The sequence below is a fragment of the Rhyacophila brunnea genome, unplaced genomic scaffold (assembly GCF_057557595.1).
Source record: "Rhyacophila brunnea isolate RB1 unplaced genomic scaffold, BYU_Rbru_1.0 scaffold_10, whole genome shotgun sequence".
Lineage (NCBI taxonomy): Eukaryota > Metazoa > Arthropoda > Insecta > Trichoptera > Rhyacophilidae > Rhyacophila > Rhyacophila brunnea.
The window spans coordinates 43577953-43600875 of NW_028232752.1; the positions used below are offsets into that span (position 1 = coordinate 43577953).

Here is a 22923-nt window from a genome sequence, read left to right on the forward strand (position 1 = left end):
TGTGCTTTGTTAAAAATATAATTGTAATTAGTAATGTATTACTGTAAGTACTCGTATTGTATATTTCATGTTTTCAAAAAATTCGTCTGCTCATATTAAAAACCTGGTAATGGATAATTTTTAAAAAATATGTTCAATGGTATATTTGAATACACATTTATTGCACTTTCAAATGTAAATTATCAAAAAAAAAAATTGCATCATTTGCATCCTATCGCCAGGTACCACTTAGTCATGCTAGGTACTTACGTGCGTTGACCGCAATGCCGTGTATCTGCGCCCTAACATACACCTCTGAGACTGTGATAAGATAGTAATGTTTCCAGTAAATGTATATACAATAATATTCAATAATTTTGGTTACTGGAATATAAAATGATTTTTGGTTCGGTTTATTCGAACTGTTTCTTAACGGTAACTTTATTGACACAAAATTATCACATAGTTGCACCACACCGTAAAAAAGATGAACAATTTGATTCCTGTAGGCCTATTCAATTCTCAATACGACTATTGGCTGTTATCGATGGTAGATCATATTTATGTATTTAAGCGATTAATTGTTAAAATAAGTTAACCGTCTTAATACTCTAAACTGTCAAAAAGTTCTATGTTTTAAGAATCCCTCTCTTGGCTCTGTTAACTTTTAAAGCGAGATGATATAGACGAGTATAGACGGCTAGCTTATTGTAACAATTATAATACCTCAATACATAAATATGATAAACTACCGTTGATAGCCGCCGATAACTGCCTTGTGTATAGAATAGATCCACTGTTACACTCACTTTATCACTGTGCTGCTATTGGTATGTCACTGTAAACGGATATGTACTCTGATCACGCCCAGTTGGCCTAAGCAGAATTTCCATTGCATCTGAGTTAAGGAGCATTAGGGTGATTTAATACTATGTGGTATTATTTGTACGCGGAAATCATAGTGAAATCAACAAAATGTATAATTATTTTCTTTTTTCATTGACTTGTCTTTGGTCTTTTTATATTTATATATTTGGTCTTTTAATGAAAAAACCATTATTTTGATAAGGAAAAAAATGCAATAAGTTGTATATTACATTTTTCATTATATTCAATGAAATTGATTATAATATAAGTGGTTTGGATTGATGAAACAAAAAAACAGAAAACTCAAACTAATCTCAAAATGACAAAAATACTGTATTTATTATAATTTGAGGTAAGATCACAAATAACTTTAAAAATTATTAATGTGTATAAGATAATATCTGCATATAAGTCATCCTTAATGACGTGTGGTGAAGCTAAATACTTCCGAAAACGTAACACATAAAATATATTACTAAAATCGTCAAGACAGTGTATACCCAACATTCGGCATCTGAACTTTAAAACGTGACCAAAATATCAGAAAATTAGTACTGCATTATAATTAATATTACCAAAACTTGACACAATTTGAAAATCATGATACTACGTGGTACTTACTCAATGAAAGCAAAATGTTTTATTAATCTCAATAATTATTCTTGATTTATTACTACAGTTTCCTTGGAATATTGTGAGGGTACTAGTTGAAAAATCAATTGCTTATGTTATTTTAAGATTTGTTTTACCTACTTTTCATTATTCCATTGTGACGATTTATTATGAATTTTATTCTTTATATACTTTTTACCATACTGATTCACTAACATACACTTTTAAATCTGACTTCATTTGCTATTCAAATTGTAGGTTAGTTGCAATAAATTGTGGCAACATTCATCTACCAATATTGATATACTTACCTATATTTTTATTTATTACCATTTTATTACACAATTTATTTACCTAATTATTACTATTATTTCATAATAATAATGATTATGTAATTATACTTTTACATGTAAGTAAAACATTAAATAATCTTAATGGAAATAACTTACATTTTATTAAATTAAAAATACATACGGGCTAAAGTTAAGATATGGTTTTATAATAACTAAAACGTGTTAAAGGTAGTAAATTATATTTTTCAAGTGAAATATTCAATATTTTTCAGTTCTTAAGTATTTCCTTTTAGTTCACGCAAAACTCTGGTTTCTATTACCATATATTCCGGAGTTGATTCCCGTTTGCCACAATACATAATAATAATAATAACATAATATATGAGTTTATCATACCTGAGTATTTATTTTCTATTACGTGTTCCACACTGTAATTGAGTATTGTACTGGAAACATAATATTATGACACTAAAGTTGATCTTTGTGAACATTTTGAAAAAATAGTTCAATGAATATAACTGATTACGCAATTAGTGCCCTCAAACAATAAATAAATTAAGTACCATCAAATATTGCACTGTTAAGCCAAAGCCTTAAGCAGTGAGATTGGTTGTGTCCAGTTGGCAGGGTGGGATTTGGTTTACACTTCTACCGGTATGGAGTTATCGTCAACGTTAAACTTGGGTGGTGTCACGACGCGTGCGGGGGCCATTTCCATCGCTGGGGGGGAAGCGAACTCGGTGCGAATCTCGCCGGGACGGTTCTCTACAGAACAAGCCTTGGTTGACTGCCGCCGGTGCTGAGTTCGCCTGGGACTGGACGCCCTTTCCGCAGCCCTGACGTGTCACGCTGAAACGAATATCGTACGTCTGGGTGCTCTGATTGTTTGCGTCTTTGTACTCATCTACGGCACCTGAGGATCGCAAAGCATACCGTAAAATGCACACGCTTACGAATGAACGATCGCGACTTGTGAATAAAGCAGGAAATGATAATAATGGCAATGATTTTTTGTTGAAGTTATACTGTTTTGGGGCGTTTGGTAGAAAGTGAAATCGTGAGCTGCGCGCGCACACCGTTACGAAAGTGCGCGAGAGTATGAAGTTAGCTGGGAATCAGTCAGCTGTATACAAACGCAATTTTGATAGTAGAATTTGTCCGTAACGAATTTATTATTGTTGGCCATTTGCGATTCTTTACGGAAACAAACGATTAAACGTCAGTGTGACAGTTGTTACTTTAAAAATAAGTTGATTAATTAATAAATAAGTTAAAGTGTATCGAAATAAATCAACGGCGCTTCAATAAGCGGCCCTTTTCTTGAGTGTGTAATTTAACAAGATAATAATTAAGAGCTAGTCGAAGAATTTAGGTTATCAGAAGTTTTGTTTTTGTTTTGTTACGCTAAATAAGTATAACTTCTAACGCGCATATATAAGTACACACAGAGATTTTTTTAAATATATTTTTTCGTATTAAAATAACTACAGTAAATATGTCGTAATTATTACAGTCTATTTTTAAGTGTGACTGTGATGCCTATGTCAGTGAATTTTAAAGCTCAAATTTAATACCTACATTATATTGACAAGTTTCGTTTTAAATTATCAAACAACTTTTACAGTATCACAAAGATTTTTAGAATTTAAAAAAACTGTATAAAATGTGCATATTTTGGAAGTCAGACCACATCGTTTTTCAAGAATACTTTTAATATTAAAAACTTGAAATACTTTTTATATGAAGTTTAGCTTTGATATTGTGGCTGCATCTAATATTGATTCGACATAATTAAATTAAATATCAAATTATACACAATTTGATATTTTAAAAAAATATACTTTTATAACTAAAAAAAATTCGTAAGTACGTTAAACAATCAAATTTTCTGAAATCGTTTTATCACACCCTGAATTACTTATAAAATTACGTTTTAATGATAAACATATACATGAAACATGACGTTTTAATAAAAATGCACATTTTATATACTCCTTTTTAAACTACATACTTGTATATATTAATTAGTTGCTTATTGAATATTTAAAACTAAAGTTTTCTGTAAAATAAATTAAATACATTTTTTTTCTAAAATGTTATTAAAGGAATGCGTTGTGCTATTAAGGGTATCTAGCGAAAAAGAAAGTTAAGCTATAAAGCATTATAAAATATGCGTTTGTTGGAAAATCTACTCTTCAATATAATTATAAATACCTATAGCACTACTTTATTTTTGATGACTATAAAGTTTCTTTTAACGGCCCACGTGCGCCACGTAGGTCAAAATAGAGATTTTATGATATTTTCAGAGCATAAGCCTGGACATTCTTTAAGCGTTGTAGATAATCTATTTATATAATTTTGAAGACTTATTATCTTTTGACTGCATAAAGTATTTTTATTACATAAAATAGTATTCTTTTAAAACTCTCGATCTAATGTTTTAGAATATAGTCATATTTCAGTACATTCATATGCAGTGGTGTTAGGATTTTTTAGATTCATTTATTTTTAAACGTATTTATGAAACCATTGGTAAAATTGTTTGCTATTTAAATAATATAAATGTTTACGATAAAAAAAAATATTTAAAATCTCTGTGATCCCAAATATGACAAGAATTAGGCATTTTATTACTCAAAAAATAGGCACGATTACCACATTTGAAGATGATTCTAAAGATATTGATTGTAAGATATGTTTTATGACAATTTATTTAAATACGATAAAACATCTTATGAATAATGATTGTTCTATAATAATTATTGACCTAAGAATAAGGTAGTATTTTTTTGAAATACGCCATTTCTATTAGCATTTCCCAGTAGTTAAGCTACAACATACGGCCGTAGCCATAAATTGAAAAACTATAACTGAAATAGGGAGTAAGATCATGTTAACGCGCGTGTTTGAACATGTACCGAACCAAAAAAAAATCATTTTTTTTCGGTTAGGTACCTATAATGTATATTTATAGACATCAGCGTCTTCACGGTACTTTTAGAAATGTTTTTAATAGTCGTAAATACTTGTTTTTTTATAGAAAACTCGTCACTATACTTTATTTTCAGCACAAAATTTATTGAAAAATTTTGTTTTGACATTTTAAAATTTAAAAAAAATCACCGATTGTACCAAAAAACGTGCTAGTTTTTTGACTGTTAAAAACAAACTACGAATCTAATATAGTTGAAAATGGACACATATATATTATAGATTTGTCCACCTATATTATAAAAATATAGGTTCAGCCGGATTCATATAACGCACACAATTTGAATATTTCGGAACTTTTGATTACACGTACTAAATGACCTGAAAGGTGTCATTCATCACACGCGCATACACTAGAACAGGGTTAGCGAACCGTTTACGTACGCGTGTCAAAATTTCCCAAATATTATTTTTCGACTGTCTAACGTGCCGAGCTTTTTTCGTGGAGGAAAAAAAATGGTTTTTAAGAATTCTATTAACATTATAAGATAAAAAGAACTTTTTACCACGTTTTTAAATTTTCTGTTGAATCATATTATAAACTTGTCAGTTCTATGTATTAATAAACACTTTTTTTTGTACTTGTTAGAAATACTGACTAAATATAGAATACTGAAATGTTATTTCGACATTCCATAATGATTTCCATAGTAACGCATGTATATATCAATAATTTAGATGCTAGGACTGGACACACAAGAAAAATTTTGTACTGGCCAAACAAGAATACGAGCTAATAAAAACGTGCTAAAATGATGATGTTCTAGATATCACTCACAAAATATACCACACATAGTTAGGTATTTATAGCTTTATTACTTTTTTCAATTACAAAATCAGAGGATCGCGGCGCGGTTTCTCCCGCCGCCTGATAAAGCGAATGCGATAATATTATATGTGACGCATAAAGTCTAAAGACCGACCTATGCAATTACGTAATGCTTTTTCTTAAAGAGTAGGTATTTCCCTGCTATTTTTTATTAAATGTTATTTGTCATTTATTGTTATTATAGGTATATTTTTTCTTTTCAATATAAAAGATTCGCGTGCCACTAGTGGCACGCGTTTTATAGGTTCACCAACACTGCACTAGAAGTACCTATAAGCAGAATTAAGACGTAATATAATGCTTAAGGGGGGACATGCTCAGCGTAGGTCAAAATGGAGCTTTTATTCTATTTTCAAAGCATGATCCTGGACATACCTTAAACGTTGTAGATGATCTATTTATATAATTTTGAAGCCTTAATATCCTTTATATTTATTTTAAACATTTGATGACTGCATACAGTATTTTTATTACATAAAATAGTATTCTTTTAAACCTCTCGCTCTAATGTTTTAGAATGAAAAGTGCAGTGGTGTTAAGATTTTTTATATTTATTATTTTTAAACGCATTTATAAAACCATCAGTATAATTTATATCGACATTATTATAGTGAAATATTTACGATAAAAAAATATATTGATAATCTCTGTGATCCCAAATTTGACAAGAATTAGGCATTTTATTATTCAAAAAATGGGCAAGATTAACACACTTAAAGATAATTCTAAAGAAACTCATTAAAACCTATGTTTTTGACTATTCAAGTGTGATAAACATCCTACGAATAATGATTGCTTTATAATAATTATTGACCTAAGAATAAGGTAGTGTTTTTTTGAAATACGCCATTCCTTTTGGCATTCTCCAGTGGTTAAGCATTAACATACGGCCGTAGCCATAAATTGACAAACTATAATTGAAGTAGGGAGAAAAATTATGTTAACGCGCGTGTTTGAACATGTGCCTAGCCGATTTTTTTTAAACGGTACATGTTAGAGGTTATCTATAACGTTTAAGGTATGTCCAGGATCATGCTTTGAAAATAGAAAAAAAGCTCCATATTGACCCACGCTGAGCACGTCCGCCCTTAATGTAATATAATATTGTTTATTCATATTTTATTCATAGTATGTATATCTTCATTTTCAAATTGAATATTTTAATTTGTTGCTTAGTTCACCAATTTAAATTGTTAAGGTGTAGACTGTACGAAATAAAACTCATAAACACAATACAATAAGAGTCTTTATTACTTACATAATAATAATGTAAGTAATAAATAATATATTTCAGACTCTTTTATAAAGAGTATTTTTATCTGTATTAAGACACATAATACATTGTTTCAGTTATACTATACGCAGAAGGTCGTAATTAATATAAGTAAAAGAGAAAAAAATATAAGTTATTTTGAGAAATAGAAGAAAATTGTCGACCATACAAATTATTGTTCATTTTAACACGGGGAAAAGAAAAAAATCATATATTTTACGAATGTTATTAATATGGCTTCAAATGACTATGGATAGAAAAAACTTTTTAGTATCACAATTATTCATTATATCAGTAAAAATCACACCGTATACAATATCGAGATTATCTAAATTCCTATACTTACTTATAGGTCAATTATAGTGCCTTTTATAAGAAAAGTAAATGGGCAGATGGTGAAGTGTTGAGGATTAAAATATGTTATATAATATTATGAGTATTCATATTCATATTAAAATAATAAACTTTTCTAATTTTATATTTTTCTAAAAATACCTTGCAAAATAGTTAATTGATAATTTTACTACTTCTGTTAAATTGATTGCAACATAAAATTGATCTGAATATTTTAGTAAGTATTTTTCTTTATACTGTAAAATTATTTCAACTTTTATTATTGACAAATTTTCTACTCGTCAAAAATGTTTATTACAAAGTTGCTTATATATACCGCCCCGATTTTGATCGAACGTTTGTATAATATTATAAAGCCACTCTAAGTTTCATCGGAAAAAGATATACTTACCCTAAAATATATGTTTATTAAAAATGTCGCTGAAAATCACCTGCCATAACTTTCACAAGATGAGAAGTAGCAAAGCTTTAGAAAATAGCATTTTCGAAAATGTTATTCTAGCAGTTTTCCGTAAACTTTTGAAGTCAACAGCATTATTATTGAATATTTTACTATCTCGATGCTTTTTCTAAAGAAGTTTTAAATTTTCTGCTGAAAATACTATTACACAATTACTAAAAGTAAGTCATTTTTAACATTAATAAAATACGTATTTATACCATTTAAGCTCTGATAGAAGAAAAAAAGGAGAGCATAATTGTCTGATTTCTCTGTTGTTGGTCACTTTTGGTTTGGAGTTTTTTTCATTAACAAAACAAGATGAAAAGTGCACCAAAAATAATCAATAGAATCTTACTAAGCTGCTTAGTCTACCGCGTATGCTCAAAAATGTATATGAATCAACATTGTGTATAATAATAGATTTCTCTCTGGTACCGTTATTATTATACTTAACATGTTAAATATTGTGAGTTTTATTTTTATATCGAACTTAGGAATTTCATTATTATAAAACTGAACGTCATGCAAAGTGAGATAAATAAACATATGACGATAGTGGAAAAAGATGAATGATTTAAAAAAAAGTAAGTACACAAGAAAAAAATCCACAAAACAAGACACATAACAAGTTATAATGGAGCCAGTAAAGTCTCAGCAGTTTTCACGCAATTGCTTACAGTTTAGATTCGTGTACAACTGATACTCTTTGGGTATTTAAAGAATTTTTTAGTAGTTATGTTATTGTCAAAAAAAAATATTATCATAATAGCAAATCTATAAAACACATAAAAATAGTGAAAATAAGTATATTTCATAGATTTAAAAGTGAAATGGTCGATATGTAGAAATTTGATACTAATAAATTCTAGTGAAATCTGTATTACTTTGCGTTATATGACTGCCATTATTGAAAATTGATATTCATTTTTAAAATAAATATTTATAATATCAATATTAATTATGTATCTTATGGTTTAAAAAATTGATTTAAATACGTAGTGGTCCAAATACGACAAAATAGGGCAGAAAAATTACATTGCATGTGTGAATATACACCGTTATAACAAAGGGCATCATAACAAATTATCTTCTCAAATATATTAAATACTTAAATATTTAAATATTTGAGATTTTTACGATCGTGTTTTATCGTAATAGATTTTCGGGTTGTCACCGCGTGCTTTGCCCTTTTCTTTTTTATCGTTTTTTCATGATCGTTGAGATTCCCTTGATAATGTCCTCTTTAACCACTCCAAAACGTCGAGGAAAGAAGGAAGAAGAACACGCGGTGATAACCCAAAAATCTATTACAATGAAATTTAAATGTTATCCAAAAACGTATAACATCACCGTGCGGACAATATTATCAAAGTGCCAGCAGGACTCCTAAAGCATACTATTTGACATTGAATTATTCTTCATTTATAAATATAGGTATTTAATATTTCTTTTTAATGAATGAGCCACTGATATTAAATCAGAGATTTTTATTTAAAAATAGTAATTTTAAAGATGGTATTATCTTACTGTCAATGCTTTTATATTACAAAAACACAATTTTGTATAAAAAAAAGTGTGTGGTACTTTTACAAGAAAAGTTTGTGAACTTGTAGAATAGGGTGTTACTCTACTGTTCAAAAGTTATACGGTCATTTAACGCAAAATTATGTAAAATATCAATTTTCTAAATAGTTCAAACTACGTCAACGAATATAAACCTGATCGAGATCTGGACCCAGAAGAGTGCCTGTCAGCATATTGAGGAGACTCAACTACGCAGCTTTTTGTCGTTTTTCTCTTCAGGTAGGAGCGCCAACCACATATGGCTGTCTTGAAGTAGCTCCTGAATCTGTATAAAACATTCCAAGAATTTATTAATGATGCATTGTAATTTACTATTTAGGTAGAGCACTCGCAAAGCACTAGCTTCTCATACTAGAGGTTTTGAGTTCGATTCAGCAATTTCACAATAGGTACGTAAGTAAATGTAATTTTCGCATATCTGCGTATAATTTTTATTAATAAAACGACTATGTCATCAGTCACACAACAATATTTAGGTATGTTTTTAATAAATAATACTTACCTAATTTAAAGAAATGTAATATAGTTCACTACTTTGGTTAATGGTCTCGTGGCATTCAATAAGCACAAAAAAATTATCAGTATTAAAATGCAGTCACGATACATATTAATATGTAAGTGCATGGAAGGTTTTCAGTAGTTGCTAAATATATCCGGAAATAAAATAGATAAACCCGGATTTAAAATTTTAGAAGCCATTTTATAACATTTGGCACAATAATTATCATTTATAGCACCAACTTACGTAAATGAGTACTTTAGTACATATATTATTTGGCAACGGTCTAGGCTATGGTATTGGTATGGCTAAGTAATTGCAACTTTAAATTATAATATTATTTTAAAAGTACTGAAAAGGATCAACATTAATTTAAAATATTCTTCTAAATTTTATTATTATAACTGCATAGTGTACAGTAAGCGGATTTTATGACGGACATATTTCAGTATTATGATAACTTTTCGTCGTTAATATTATGATATTATGCTTGATGCTAATAGTGTTATTTTTTACAAATAAAAACTACATATATATTTAATTTTCAAAACATCATTTTTTTGTTTAAATAATAGGTATAACTATGTCGCGCAATATCGCACCAGGTGCAAACACATTAACATTTGAAATTCGATGTCACCACTGAAAACACTGGCATTGCGTTACAAATACTTGAGTTTGCTGATACATTAGATCTAGGTGACATAGGTAACAACAAAGAGGCGCTTCATGTGGTTGAGACATGTGCTCAAGATATACACCCAGAGTGCGACATTCCGCACTTTTATGATAACAGCCTCATTACATTATGTTGCCATTGCCGACTTTCCTCACCTTGCAGCAAAACTACAAAAGTAATCTACACTATATAGAGGTCCAAAATGGTAGGAAGTACAGGACAATATGGCAATGAACTGAGGGAAATGATTTGACCTTATACTTACCCTATTTTCTTATAAATACATACATGAGTAAGAGGTGTACGTGAAGAATTTATTCTTCTATGGCTTTGATTATTTTATTATAACATTATCTACACTTAAATTACTAATTATTTATAAAACTTACTTGGCATTCATCCAATAGTAAATTAGAGGGTTGACCATTGCATTTGCCATTGCTAGCCAGTAGAATCCAAGATAAACGTGCTGAATGTACCGCTTATACAAGACTCCAGGGTTAAAGTGGGTATAAATAAAGTATGTTTGATAAGGAAGCCAGCAGAATCCAAATATTATGATCACCAGAATGAACATTCTCACCACCTGAAAATTAATACAATATGCGGAAATAAAGATATTAGGTACTATTACCAACATGATGCCGCATTAGGAGTACAAAAGAACAATCATAAATATGAACATCGGGAAATTATTTATTATGACTTTTGTGACACCCGTTTGATTTTTATTAATAATAAGATGTAAACACTGAAGAAATAGGTCATCAGACGAAAATGTTATTGTTCTTTCCCTAGAAGTTTCGGTTTTTCTCCGAGTAGTGCGCTCTATGAAGTGGTTTTGTGAACTATGAATTTTGAATTCTACTTATATAACTATACATTAAATCTAGTAAATCCTAGACTCCCTCTCCTTACATGTAAGCCTTTAGCAATTGGGCAGTTTTAAAGCAAAAAAGATTCTCTACATTTTTTATTTTCACAACAATCACTCTTTAAAATATATGTTTTTGGGGTGATGGAGATGAAAGACTGGTGTTTGTTGAGTGGATTGATTACGAGAGTTTATTTACTATATGAATAAGAACAATGACAGGTGACAGTTTAAACAGAACAAGGTAATACACTGTAAGATGTGCTTGGTCCGAGGCAGGATGATAGAGAGTACATATTCCATCAATTATGAATTTATTCAAATGAATCTTCAATGAATCGCGATAAACTATTATTGATGTATATCACAATTGATGAATGTGCCGACTGTCGCATTGCTGCAATTCCGAAGCATTTGCTGTACAAGGCTTGAGTTGTTGATCCTCACAAACATATTGCACTCTTTCATAATGTGCTGACCGTATATGAAGTGATGCGATAATTGAGTAATTTGCTGACTATCACGTTTCTGCAACTTCGCAGCGTTTGCTGACAATAGCTGGAGGCTATTGATCCTCACATGCTCAAATATGACTAAATAACAATACATGGTCCAAATAGCTCAGAATACTATATTAATATTGTATAATATGGGCATAATAAAGGATAGGCAAAGTGCTGCCCTTAGACAGACTTAAATTGTCATTTCCTTTCATTTTTGTCTTAAATTATATCTATGATTTTTTGGGTACCTACCGACTTATTACAACGTTTTATAACGTTTTTCTTAGCTCGTATTCTTATTTATCCGGTGGTTGTTAGTCCGGTACAAATCTTGCAATCGATTTTTAACTTACTTTCCGACTAGCTAGACATTTGAAACTTTTAGAATATATCAGAACACGATGCCAATGCAATTTTTTAATAATTTTAACCATCTTTAAGTAGAATATAATTCATTTTCAGTTAATTCTGTTTTGTGTGAAAAGTTATTTCGATACCATTGTTGGTTGCTAGGGGGTCCCAGCAACTAAATTATTAATATATACGTGCGTTACTATGGAAACCAATATGAAATGACATTTCATTATTCAGTATTTCTATCAAGTACAATTTTTTTTGATTGTTTAAGCTAGTCAAGTCAAATGTATATGATTCAACAGAAAATTTAAAAAAGTTGTATATAAAAAGTTCTTTTTATCTTGTAATTATTTTTCCCGGGTTTATGCCCCATCCGCGCATTACCTCTATGTTACGCGGTGACATACCAATTGCGACAAATTTTAACTATAGGCCACTTTTAAATCATTAGCGCTCTTCTAAATCAAGCTACTTTGGTAATCGATTTTTGTTTATGAAATCAAAGTAGATACCTATTACTTCAATAATTACTATCCGACGTCATGGATTTCTCCAATATTTTTTTATGTGAGTATTAAAAGTGGCTAATAATTAAAAATTTGTCGCAATTAGTATGTCACCGCGTAGCACAGAGGTAATGCGCGGATGGGGCGTAAACCCGGGAAATGCAGGGTTTGATTCCCTGCCGGGTGGCTTACTTTTTTCAAAAAAGATTTTTTCCATTGGTTATATTATATTTTCTCCAAAAGTGTTTTTCAAAATTATGTATGTTCAATAATTAGAATGATACATTCTTAAATCGTGTGAATTATTCGTTGAATAAAAGAAAAAGTTAATTATAAGTTGTAATCTATATCTTGCCGCCATATGAATAAAAATCTATACTCAATGTAATTGAAAAGTTGAACAAATTTTCTTCAAATCATACCTATCAATGTATATATATAGACACTAGACAGTGGCATTAATTTATTGTTTATGTTATACAATGTATATATTATTATACTTTTAAGATGGCATGATAATATGGCAAATATATTTTAGATTTAGAGTCTCTTTAATTCTCTGTCAATATTCGATAAAGATTAAAATTTTCCATCTTGAAACATAATATTATTAAAAGGAAAACTTTAAGATGATTATATTATCAATAATTAACGGCTGGAATCCATTAAAAATTTATTGAAACATTTTATTATAAAAAAATAATTATGCCTGAAATAATATATATATTTTAATAAATGGTTATATTTTCTTTGATGTAAATAAAATATTGTATTACATATTTAATGATAGGAGCATTTTCACTAATAAAAGAAAATCCGTCCTTTTATCGTAAACAAAATACAGAAAACATTAAAATATATATTATATTTATATACATCACGTGTTTACCACCCTTAACTCTACTTTACTTATACTGGGAAACTTGAACTTGTCGAATAATTTTCAGGAAAAAAATCATTATATTTTAATATAGGTATATTATATTTATTGCATGTACGTTGCATATTTTATGAATCGTATTACCTACTGGAGATGAGGCAGGACATAAACCAATATATTTTATACAATCTGATATCTCGTATAAGTGATGAATATCTTCGGTTTAAATTAAATTTATAACCACATTATCATAGTTATAGTAGCATTTTCTGCAAGAAATTTTATTTAAATTCCGACCAAAAAAAAATACGTTAAAAATTATGTTACGAGTAGTTTAAATTTTTAATTTTTAATCATAGCACGTGACCTTTGTCAGATGCATGTTCTTAATACCGCCACTACTCCACTATGGGTGTTTTTGACAAAGGCTTATTAGTTATCCTTTCAGATACAGAAATACGAGTATTTATATATATAATATATCCACTTGGCACGTGTGGGTAATTAATTACGGCCATTCTGCGAGACATTGAACAAATAATTATACTCAAACTATGCAAAGTTATCAACTGTTTCGAAGGTTATATACATTATATACCACACCAGGGATTGTGGAATCAGGATGTGTATCTTACAGACCAATATTAAGATTTAAGCACAAAGGGTGGTCGGGATATTCCAAAATGTTCATATTTAACGGCATACCAAATATATCCTGCCCTTACTGAGTTATCATGTATAGTTAATAATAATTTTATATCATAGCTGTCAGTATATTATCCATAAATCTATTTCGAAAATAAAAGAATGATTCTCTCTATAATATTATATAAAAATGAATGTTTGTTTGTGTGTCCCGTATGTGTTCCCATACCATTCATCCGATTGCGATGAAACTTTCGTCAGTTGTTGTACACACACCCGCGAAGGTTTTTAAATTAGTACAACCATTTTTTTCTTCTTATTCTACATTATATCTTCTTTTATTCTTATGGTTCCTATACCATTCATCCAATTGAGGTGAAACTTACGTCAGTTGTTGTGCGCACGCCCGCAAAGGTTTTTGAATTAGTACAACCTTTTTCTTCTTCTTCTATTCTATCTTCTTCTATTCGTATGCATTCCAATACCATTTGTTAGGATAGTTCGAAACGCTGAGCGAGTAGGACGTACATTTCCCGACAAATGACAAAATAAAAGATTCCGCATCAACAAAGGCCATCATACAAGAAGCGATAAATCCCAAAGAGTTAGGAGTGAAAATTACCGGCGTACGATTGGTAAAGAATCGTGGGGTCGTAATAAATACTGCCACAGAGTCCGACTCAGAACGCCTAGCAGCCGCACCAGGCTTCACATCAAACAAACTGGAAGCAAAAATCCTATCCAAAAGACTGCCACGTATAATCATTTATGATGTACCCCGGGAAGTTGAGGACGTAGACTTCCTACAAGGCATTCATCAATCAATCCGCGAAATACAATTACCTGCCGAAGTGTTCACAAAAACAACAATCCGCAGTCATCTTGCAGGACATCTAGAAGGCCCTACATGTCACCGAGTATTTTATGTCCAACCAGCAGTAAGGCACCTATTAATAGAACAAGGTCGGTGCTATTTTGAATGGTCGTCACACAGAGTGCGTGACTTTACTGGTATAACATTGTGCACACAATGTTGCATGTATGGACATCCAAGCAAATTTTGTAAAGAGCCTCAAGTCTGTTCCCACTGTGCATCACAGGGTCACATATCTACCGAGTATCCACAGTCTAATAAAACACCAATATGTGCAACTTGTACACGCTACGGGAAGCCCGCTAGTCACAAAACAGGGGAAAAACTATGCCCTGCACAAGAAGCATATTTAAAAAAGTCTCTCAACTCAATTGATTATGGCTGCTAAAATAAAATTAGTACACGCCAATATCGGTCATAGCCAGATAGCAACAGTCGACCAATGGACATCAGACCAAAAGAAAAATCAAACTTCTAGGAATAAGGCAGTCAAAAAAATTATTTTTCTTCAACAAAATCTTCAGCGATGCCGCTCAGCAATGGACCACATAATAGCTCAGGCCAAATACTATGATATATTACTTCTTTAAGAGCCTTACGTCGGAAATACGGGCAGAGTAACATCTCCCCATAATCTAACAATATATCAGGCCGACGGAACATCGGAAAACCCCTGCAAAGCCGTAATAATCATCTCTAATCCTAACCTTCGCCTTCTTTGGAGAAGCGACATATCTGACCAGTGCAATGCATTTGCAACCTTGAAATCTGGAACCTTGCAGCTAACGATTGGATCAATTTATATACCACCACCATCCTCAACATTGGTAACACTCCAAAAAATTGAAAAATTAGGAAAAGATAAAGGCGAATATATAATAGTAGGAGATTTCAATGCAAAAAGCAGCTGGTGGGGGAGCCCGAAAAATGACAAAAGAGGCGATGAGATCATCAGTTGCCTAGCCAGCATTGGGTGGCACGTATGTAATGAAGGATCAGTTCCAACTTACAGCACCTGGCGGAACGGGAAACATTTAAAATCTCATATCGATATCACTATCTCTTCACCAAACACAACACACAAAATTGCTAACTGGACAGTAGAAGACCAACACAACCCCATCTCAGACCACAACCCAATCACCTTCACTTGGAACAATACAATTAGCGTACTCTCACCCATGACCGACTCAACACGCATTTTTATAACAAATTAAAAAACCGACTGGAGAAAAATAAATGAATTGACAAGGGAAAACATGGCCGAGCTTAACATAGATAAACAGTTCCTTGAAAACATACATACAACTCCTGAACTCGACACTGCAGTGGAAACGGTCACCATGGCAATCTCTATCGCATGCCATAAAATACTCCCACAAAAAACTCAACATGATATCAGGAAAAATCCAATCTGGTGGAACGCTGAATTAACAAAAATGAAAAGAATAACTCTCAGATCAAAACGGAAATTACAGAACTCAAGTGACAGCATGCGACCACAAAAGCTCACTGACTATATCGACAAAAGAGAAGCATACAAAACAGCCATTGAGGAAGCAAAAATTAAAAAGCGCTAAATTATTTTATGAATCTCAGACGCCAATGACAGCATGGTCTTCGCTATACAAAATAACAAAAAAAAACTAATGCCAGCAATATTCAATCGACACTTACTACAGAGGGAGTAAAGCAATCATCCGCAAAAGACTCTGCAAAAGCCCTAATGGAAAAATTCTTTCCATACGATGATCCAACAACAGATACACCGATTCAACACTACATCAGACACACATCAGACAACCATATTCCGGGCGGAGAGGATGATATCCAATTCACACTTACTGAGATCCTATTCGCCTTACAGAATATGACTCCAAAAAAGGCACCTGGACACGACAACCTCACATTAGATATCTGCCAAAATTTCGCAAAAAACTTCCCTGAAGAAATTCTACTACTATACAATAAATGTCTGACACTCGTTCACTTCCCGAAATCCTGGAAAATAGCGATCATTAAGGCCGTTCCTAAGCCTGGAAAAGATGCTATGGACACAAAATCGTACAGGCCTATCGGCCTCCTTCCCGTTTTTGGAAAATTGCTAGAAAAACTAGCAATTCAGAGAGTGCACTGGCATCTTACAAAAAACAACAAATTGAGCACTAAACAGTTTGGCTTTACCCCTCAAACATCAACAGAACACGCACTAAACAAAGCCGTACACATAATCTCAACGCATCTCGAATTGAAAGAATCACTCATAGCAATTTCCCTAGACATTCAAGGTGCATTTGATAACGCATAGTGGCCACACATAAAAAACGCCCTTGCAATCAAGTCAACACCGCCTAACTTGTACAAACTGTTTTGCAGTTATCTACAAGATAGGGAAGTAAAACTAAAGTATGCAGACGAAGAAATAAAACAAGACCAAACCCAAGGTTGCATCCAAGGCTCAACTTGTGGCCCAACATTATGGAATATCGCCTTAGACAGTCTATCAACAATACTCTTACCCCACAATACACACATACAAGCCTTTGCTGACGATGTGTTAATATTGATAGCAGCAAAAAACACCGACGAACTGGAATTAAAAACCAATAGCGTGCTTCAAAAAGTAAACTCATGGGGTGAAGACGTAAAACTAACCTTCTCAGATATTAAGACAAATATAATGTTTATCAACAAAAGGAAAATACAAACACCAGAAATCCAGTGGAAAGGAAAACCGAAAGAGTTGGTCGATTCCTTTAAAATTCTTGGCATAATACTAGACAGGCACATCAATTGGGCGAAACACGTCGACTACATATGTAAGAAAGCAGCTCAAATGGGAAAATTCTTTTTAAAAACAGCAAGAGCCACTTGGGGGGCGTCTCCTGAAGTTTTTAAAATTATATATCATGGAGCTGTGGAGCCAACCTTAACTTACGCGGCATCGGTCTGGAATAAAGCAACTCACAGAAAGTCGATCCAAAAAAGACTGAATTCCGCGCAAAGACCTTTCGCAATATCAATTTGCAAGGGATATCGCACAATATCGCTAACGTCAGCACAAGCCCTGGCAGGAATAGCGCCAATAGATATAAAAATACAAGAACTTACAGGAATATACCAAGTTAAAACAAGCCATATACTTCCCCGACACTTACCTACAGACAGAACATACGAAAACAAAATACACTACACACAACTTCCACATCCTGGCAACAGACATCTAGAAAATATAGAACACATAGGAACAGTTGACGAAGACACTAAAACAAAATACTACATCACAGGATTGGAGATCTACACAGATGGCAGTCTAATCGATAACAAAGTAGGGGCAGCTTTTGTAGCCTACGAAAATGGAACATTAATAACACACCGAAAATTCAAGCTCGAAAGCTACTGCACTGTTTTCCAAGCAGAAATATTTGCTATCAGAGAATCTCTCGAGTGGACACTCAAAAGATTAAAGTTCCACAGACACGACTATGTAAACATATTCTCAGATAGCCAATCCAGTCTGGTAGCTCTCCAAAACCCATCATCGACACACCCACTTGTAAGAGACATTTTAACACTGTCAACACAGCTTCGAATGATAGGAACAAACCCCAGATTCTTCTGGATAAGAAGTCACACAGGGATAGCCGAAAACGAGGAAGCTGATAAATACGCTAAACAAGCCACAACAGACAAAAGACCTTTAACCTATACACACTTCCCTCTGAGTTACGCAAAACAAAAACTAAACGAAGATACCATAGAGCTATGGAACCACAGATACACAACATCCGCCACAGGATCAATAACGCAGAAATTTATTTCAAACATAAACTGTGCCATCACTCTTGCCAGGAACTTAAAAATATCACACGAACTCACACAGATACTAACAGGCCACGGATCGGTGCGAGCTTATCTAAAAAGATTTAAATTGAGGGATGACGACTGTTGTCCATGTGACGGCAACACATCTCAAACTGGGTGGCATGTCATCAACGACTGCCCTATACTAGAAAGGGAGCGATGGACTCTCAAGACTCGATGTAGACAACATAATCACGAAATTGACCTCCAAAAGCCTCACGAAGCACTAAGCAATAGAACAACACAAGAACACTACACAAAATATTTAATCCTGGCCATAAAGAAAATTAAAGATATAAATGGAGGCACCTAATTAGCCCCACATCAATGCAACTTACCCACCCAACCACCTTGTACGAAAAAGCAAGGGTATGGTTATTATTAAAAAAAAAAAAAAAAAAAATACCATTTGTCCAATGTTATTGCAATGAAACTTTCTTTAGCTGTTGTGCGCACACCCGCAAAGGTTTCTGAATTAGTACAACCATTTTTTTCTTCTTATTCTACATTCTATCTTCTTTTATTCTTATGGTTCCTATACCATTCATCCAATTGAAATGAAACTTACGTCAGTTTTTTTGCGCACGTTTGCAAACGTTTTTGAATAAGTACAACCCTTTTCTTCTTTTATACGTATGCGTTCCAATACCATTCGTCCGATTGCAATGAAACTTTGATGAAGTATTGTGCTCACACCCGAAATGGTTTCTGAATTAGTACAACCATCTTCTTTTTCTATTCGTATGCGTTCTTATACCAAATGTGGAAAATCCATGCTTCTCATATATGGACAGCTGTATGTGGCCTGCTCACGCGTCGGAAAACCTTCTGATTTATTCGTGTACGCACCAGATGGAGAAACAAAAAATATTGTGTATCCAAAAGCACTTCAATAAACAGAATTAAATAACAAACACTTTATTTTTTTGAGTGGCATTGCAACGCATGCCGGGTACTTGCTAGTATAAAATAAAAATATTCTTATTCTGACTTCTAGACTTAGGTCGTGGCTATATATTATTTTACTGAGTCATATAAAAGCTCCCTGGCTTTCTCGACTTTTCAGTCTAGGCGTTCTTATCGATTTAATGAGCAAACTCTATTCTAGAAAGGAAACTTATAGGTTTTGGTTTCTTAGCCTAAAATAATATTGGTTTTTCTTAACATAAAATTTATTTTATAAATCCAGCAGCAAAGGCGTCAAAATAACTAATAAATGAATCGTGACTAAGTATACCTACAATATTATAAATCAATCCCATTTTCACAGTATTAATTAATTTAACAAAAATAATTATACAACTATATATTATTCATATTGTTTTATTAAATAAATTTATTTAAAAATAGAAGTGATTGAAAGTCATTCACCTGAACTTTGTGGAATTGCCAGCGCTTTGCATTAAAATATTATTTACTTTCATATTATATTTTTTGCCAAAGATGGGATTTAAACTCGCAATAGTGCATCTTTAGTACGCGCCCTGGTACCGTACATAGCCATGACTCTACCATGGAGTTTATTTAGTACGAGTAGCACGTTGCAATACAAATTTGATATGGTATAATGGTATAATTTTATACAAGAAATCAGTATATCTAATGGAAAAATACTCGTCCTGTAAAAACAAATTCAAGTTTTTTAGCCATAGAATTATGGTTTTTTGGTTTAAAAAACTTTGTGTTTCTGTTACAAACAGAATTTAAGGGTTTATTGACTCAAAATATAATAGTATGATGATTTAGAAATTTTATATACGATACACGGATTTTATTTTCGTCTTTTTCCCAATGATTTTATGACAATGTTTATTCAAGCATTCGTAAAAAATGGTCTCAGAGTTTATCAAATTATATTTTTAATTTAGTTAACATTATTTCATTAACAACATTTTTTCAAATTTTGTATTAATAACATTATATCTCGTGTTTCGAATGTTCATTTGATTCACATGATTTTACTTTTCAATCATACAGGAGTAAAACGATAATTTTGTTTTTATAAGAGGAAAGAGTAATATGTTAAGGGGGTTTATACTGTATAAACAGGAGTGGAACACATATTTCAAAATTATGTCATCTCCCGAAGAAAATTTGTTACGTCCTGAAATTTCGCTCTAATTTTACATGTAAATTTACGATCATGTTGTCAGAACGGCATAATTTGCGGAACATCAGCGAATAAGAATCGTTTAAAAATTCGGTCCGTGAAGCGACGACTATTTTTTCAGCGAAATACCTACACAAAAATTTTCAAGAGTCAATCCCGTTGGTATTTGAAGAAAAACAGTCATGATTGACAAACGAATTAAAAGTTAAAATTAACAAGCAGGATCGATCCACCAACCTTTTGATTATTAAGCGCATACGCAATCAATTGTCCTATTATACCGGATGATATTCTATTGTATAAAAGAAAATTGCAACATTTTTTTTGGTACCTAAATATGTTTTATAAAAGGAAAAAAATATCTTGGGTCTTTTTAAAATTATGAAAAGGATTCTTAATTCAGTATATTATTATGAAAAACATTAAATTTCACCTTTGTCGTTATCTATTATTTTTTTAAAGATGTAAAATTAAAATAATTTGATGATATTATTATCATCAATAATTGTAATATAATAAAAAATACATAGGTATTAATCGATACAATAGTTAGAGATATTATATTTTACTGTCTATATAACATTTATTAATATTTCCTTGTACAAATTTACGAATTAATTTATAATTATCCATATTAATAGATTTATACTTATCTTACTTTTAATTAATTATGGCTGTCTAAAGGGGGAGACGCATGCCAGCAGAGAACCTAGCGGAAATATACGAAGCTTGCAATTTGAGATTTTTTTTGATAATTTACAATTTAAACTATATTATTTAATAAATATGTATCCGAAAACATTAAAAAGATTTCTTATTTTTTTTTAAACTAAAAGATAAACTTACAATTGTAAAAAAAATGTAATATAATGTGAATTCGTTGCAGGGTCAAATCTTATTATTGCATTATATTTTATGGTCATAATTATCATTAAAATTTAGTTTATTAAGTTTTAGATTTTATGTGGTATAGATTTTTGACTAATTCATCGTTTTAATATTTTTTATATATATTTTAAAAAAACATCGATTTTTATAAAAATATAAACGTGTATAACTTGATATCCTTTTTATTTATATCAACCCGAGCTTCAATATTGTGACCATGCCTAAAATAAAATTTGATATAAATTAAAAGGATTTCAAGTTATACACATTTATATATTTTTTTAAATCGATGTTTTTAAAAATATATATAAAAAATATTAAAACGATGAATTAGCCAAAAATCTACACCACATAAAATTTTAAACTTAATAAACTAAATTTTAATAATAAATATGGCCATAAAATATAATGAAATAATAAGATTTGACCCTGCAAAGAAATTCACATTTTATTACATTTTTTTACAATTGCCAGTTTATCTTTAAATTAAAAAAAAAAAAAAATCTGTTTAGTGTTTTCAGATACATATTTATTAATTACTACAGTTGAAATTGTAAATTATCAAAAAAAATCTCAAATTGCAAGCTTCGTATTTTTCCGTTAGGTGCCTCTTTTCGCCTCTGATAGTATAAGCATCCCCCTTAAGTGAATACTCTATCTACTAGTAACTAGAGGCACCTATCGGAAAAATATGAAAATTTAGTTGTTGCAATTACAACGTTTTTTGTAATTTACATTTTAAAGTATTTTAATTATTACACTCGTATTCAAAAATATTAAAAAGAAAATTATTTTTATTTAAAGTCAAAGATAATCTTAAAATTCAAAAAACTTTATAAAACGTGAATCCGTTAAAGAAACATTATTACATATTATTACAATTTAGTTCAATAAGTACTTTTTAAATTTCAAGATTGTTGATAAATTCATAAGTAATTTTAATGTTTCTTATACCTATTTATTAAAAAAAACATACAGACTTAAACAAAATTAAAACCTGTGTGACTTTAAATCATT

The 22923-nt window shown here is 31.2% G+C and overlaps 1 protein-coding gene across 1 annotated transcript in view; it reads right to left on the bottom strand.

Moving 5' to 3' along the window:
• Positions 1-9341: 9341 nt before the first annotated feature.
• LOC147079244 (tachykinin-like peptides receptor 86C) overlaps positions 9342-22923 on the bottom strand; it is a 63283-nt gene continuing 49701 nt past the window's right edge. The window contains exons 7-8 of the mRNA XM_085949193.1: positions 10795-10991; positions 9342-9492 (exon numbers count right to left, since the gene is read on the bottom strand). Coding sequence (XP_085805319.1) covers positions 9342-9492; positions 10795-10991 — 348 coding nt within the window. The remainder of the gene's footprint in view (positions 9493-10794; positions 10992-22923) is intronic.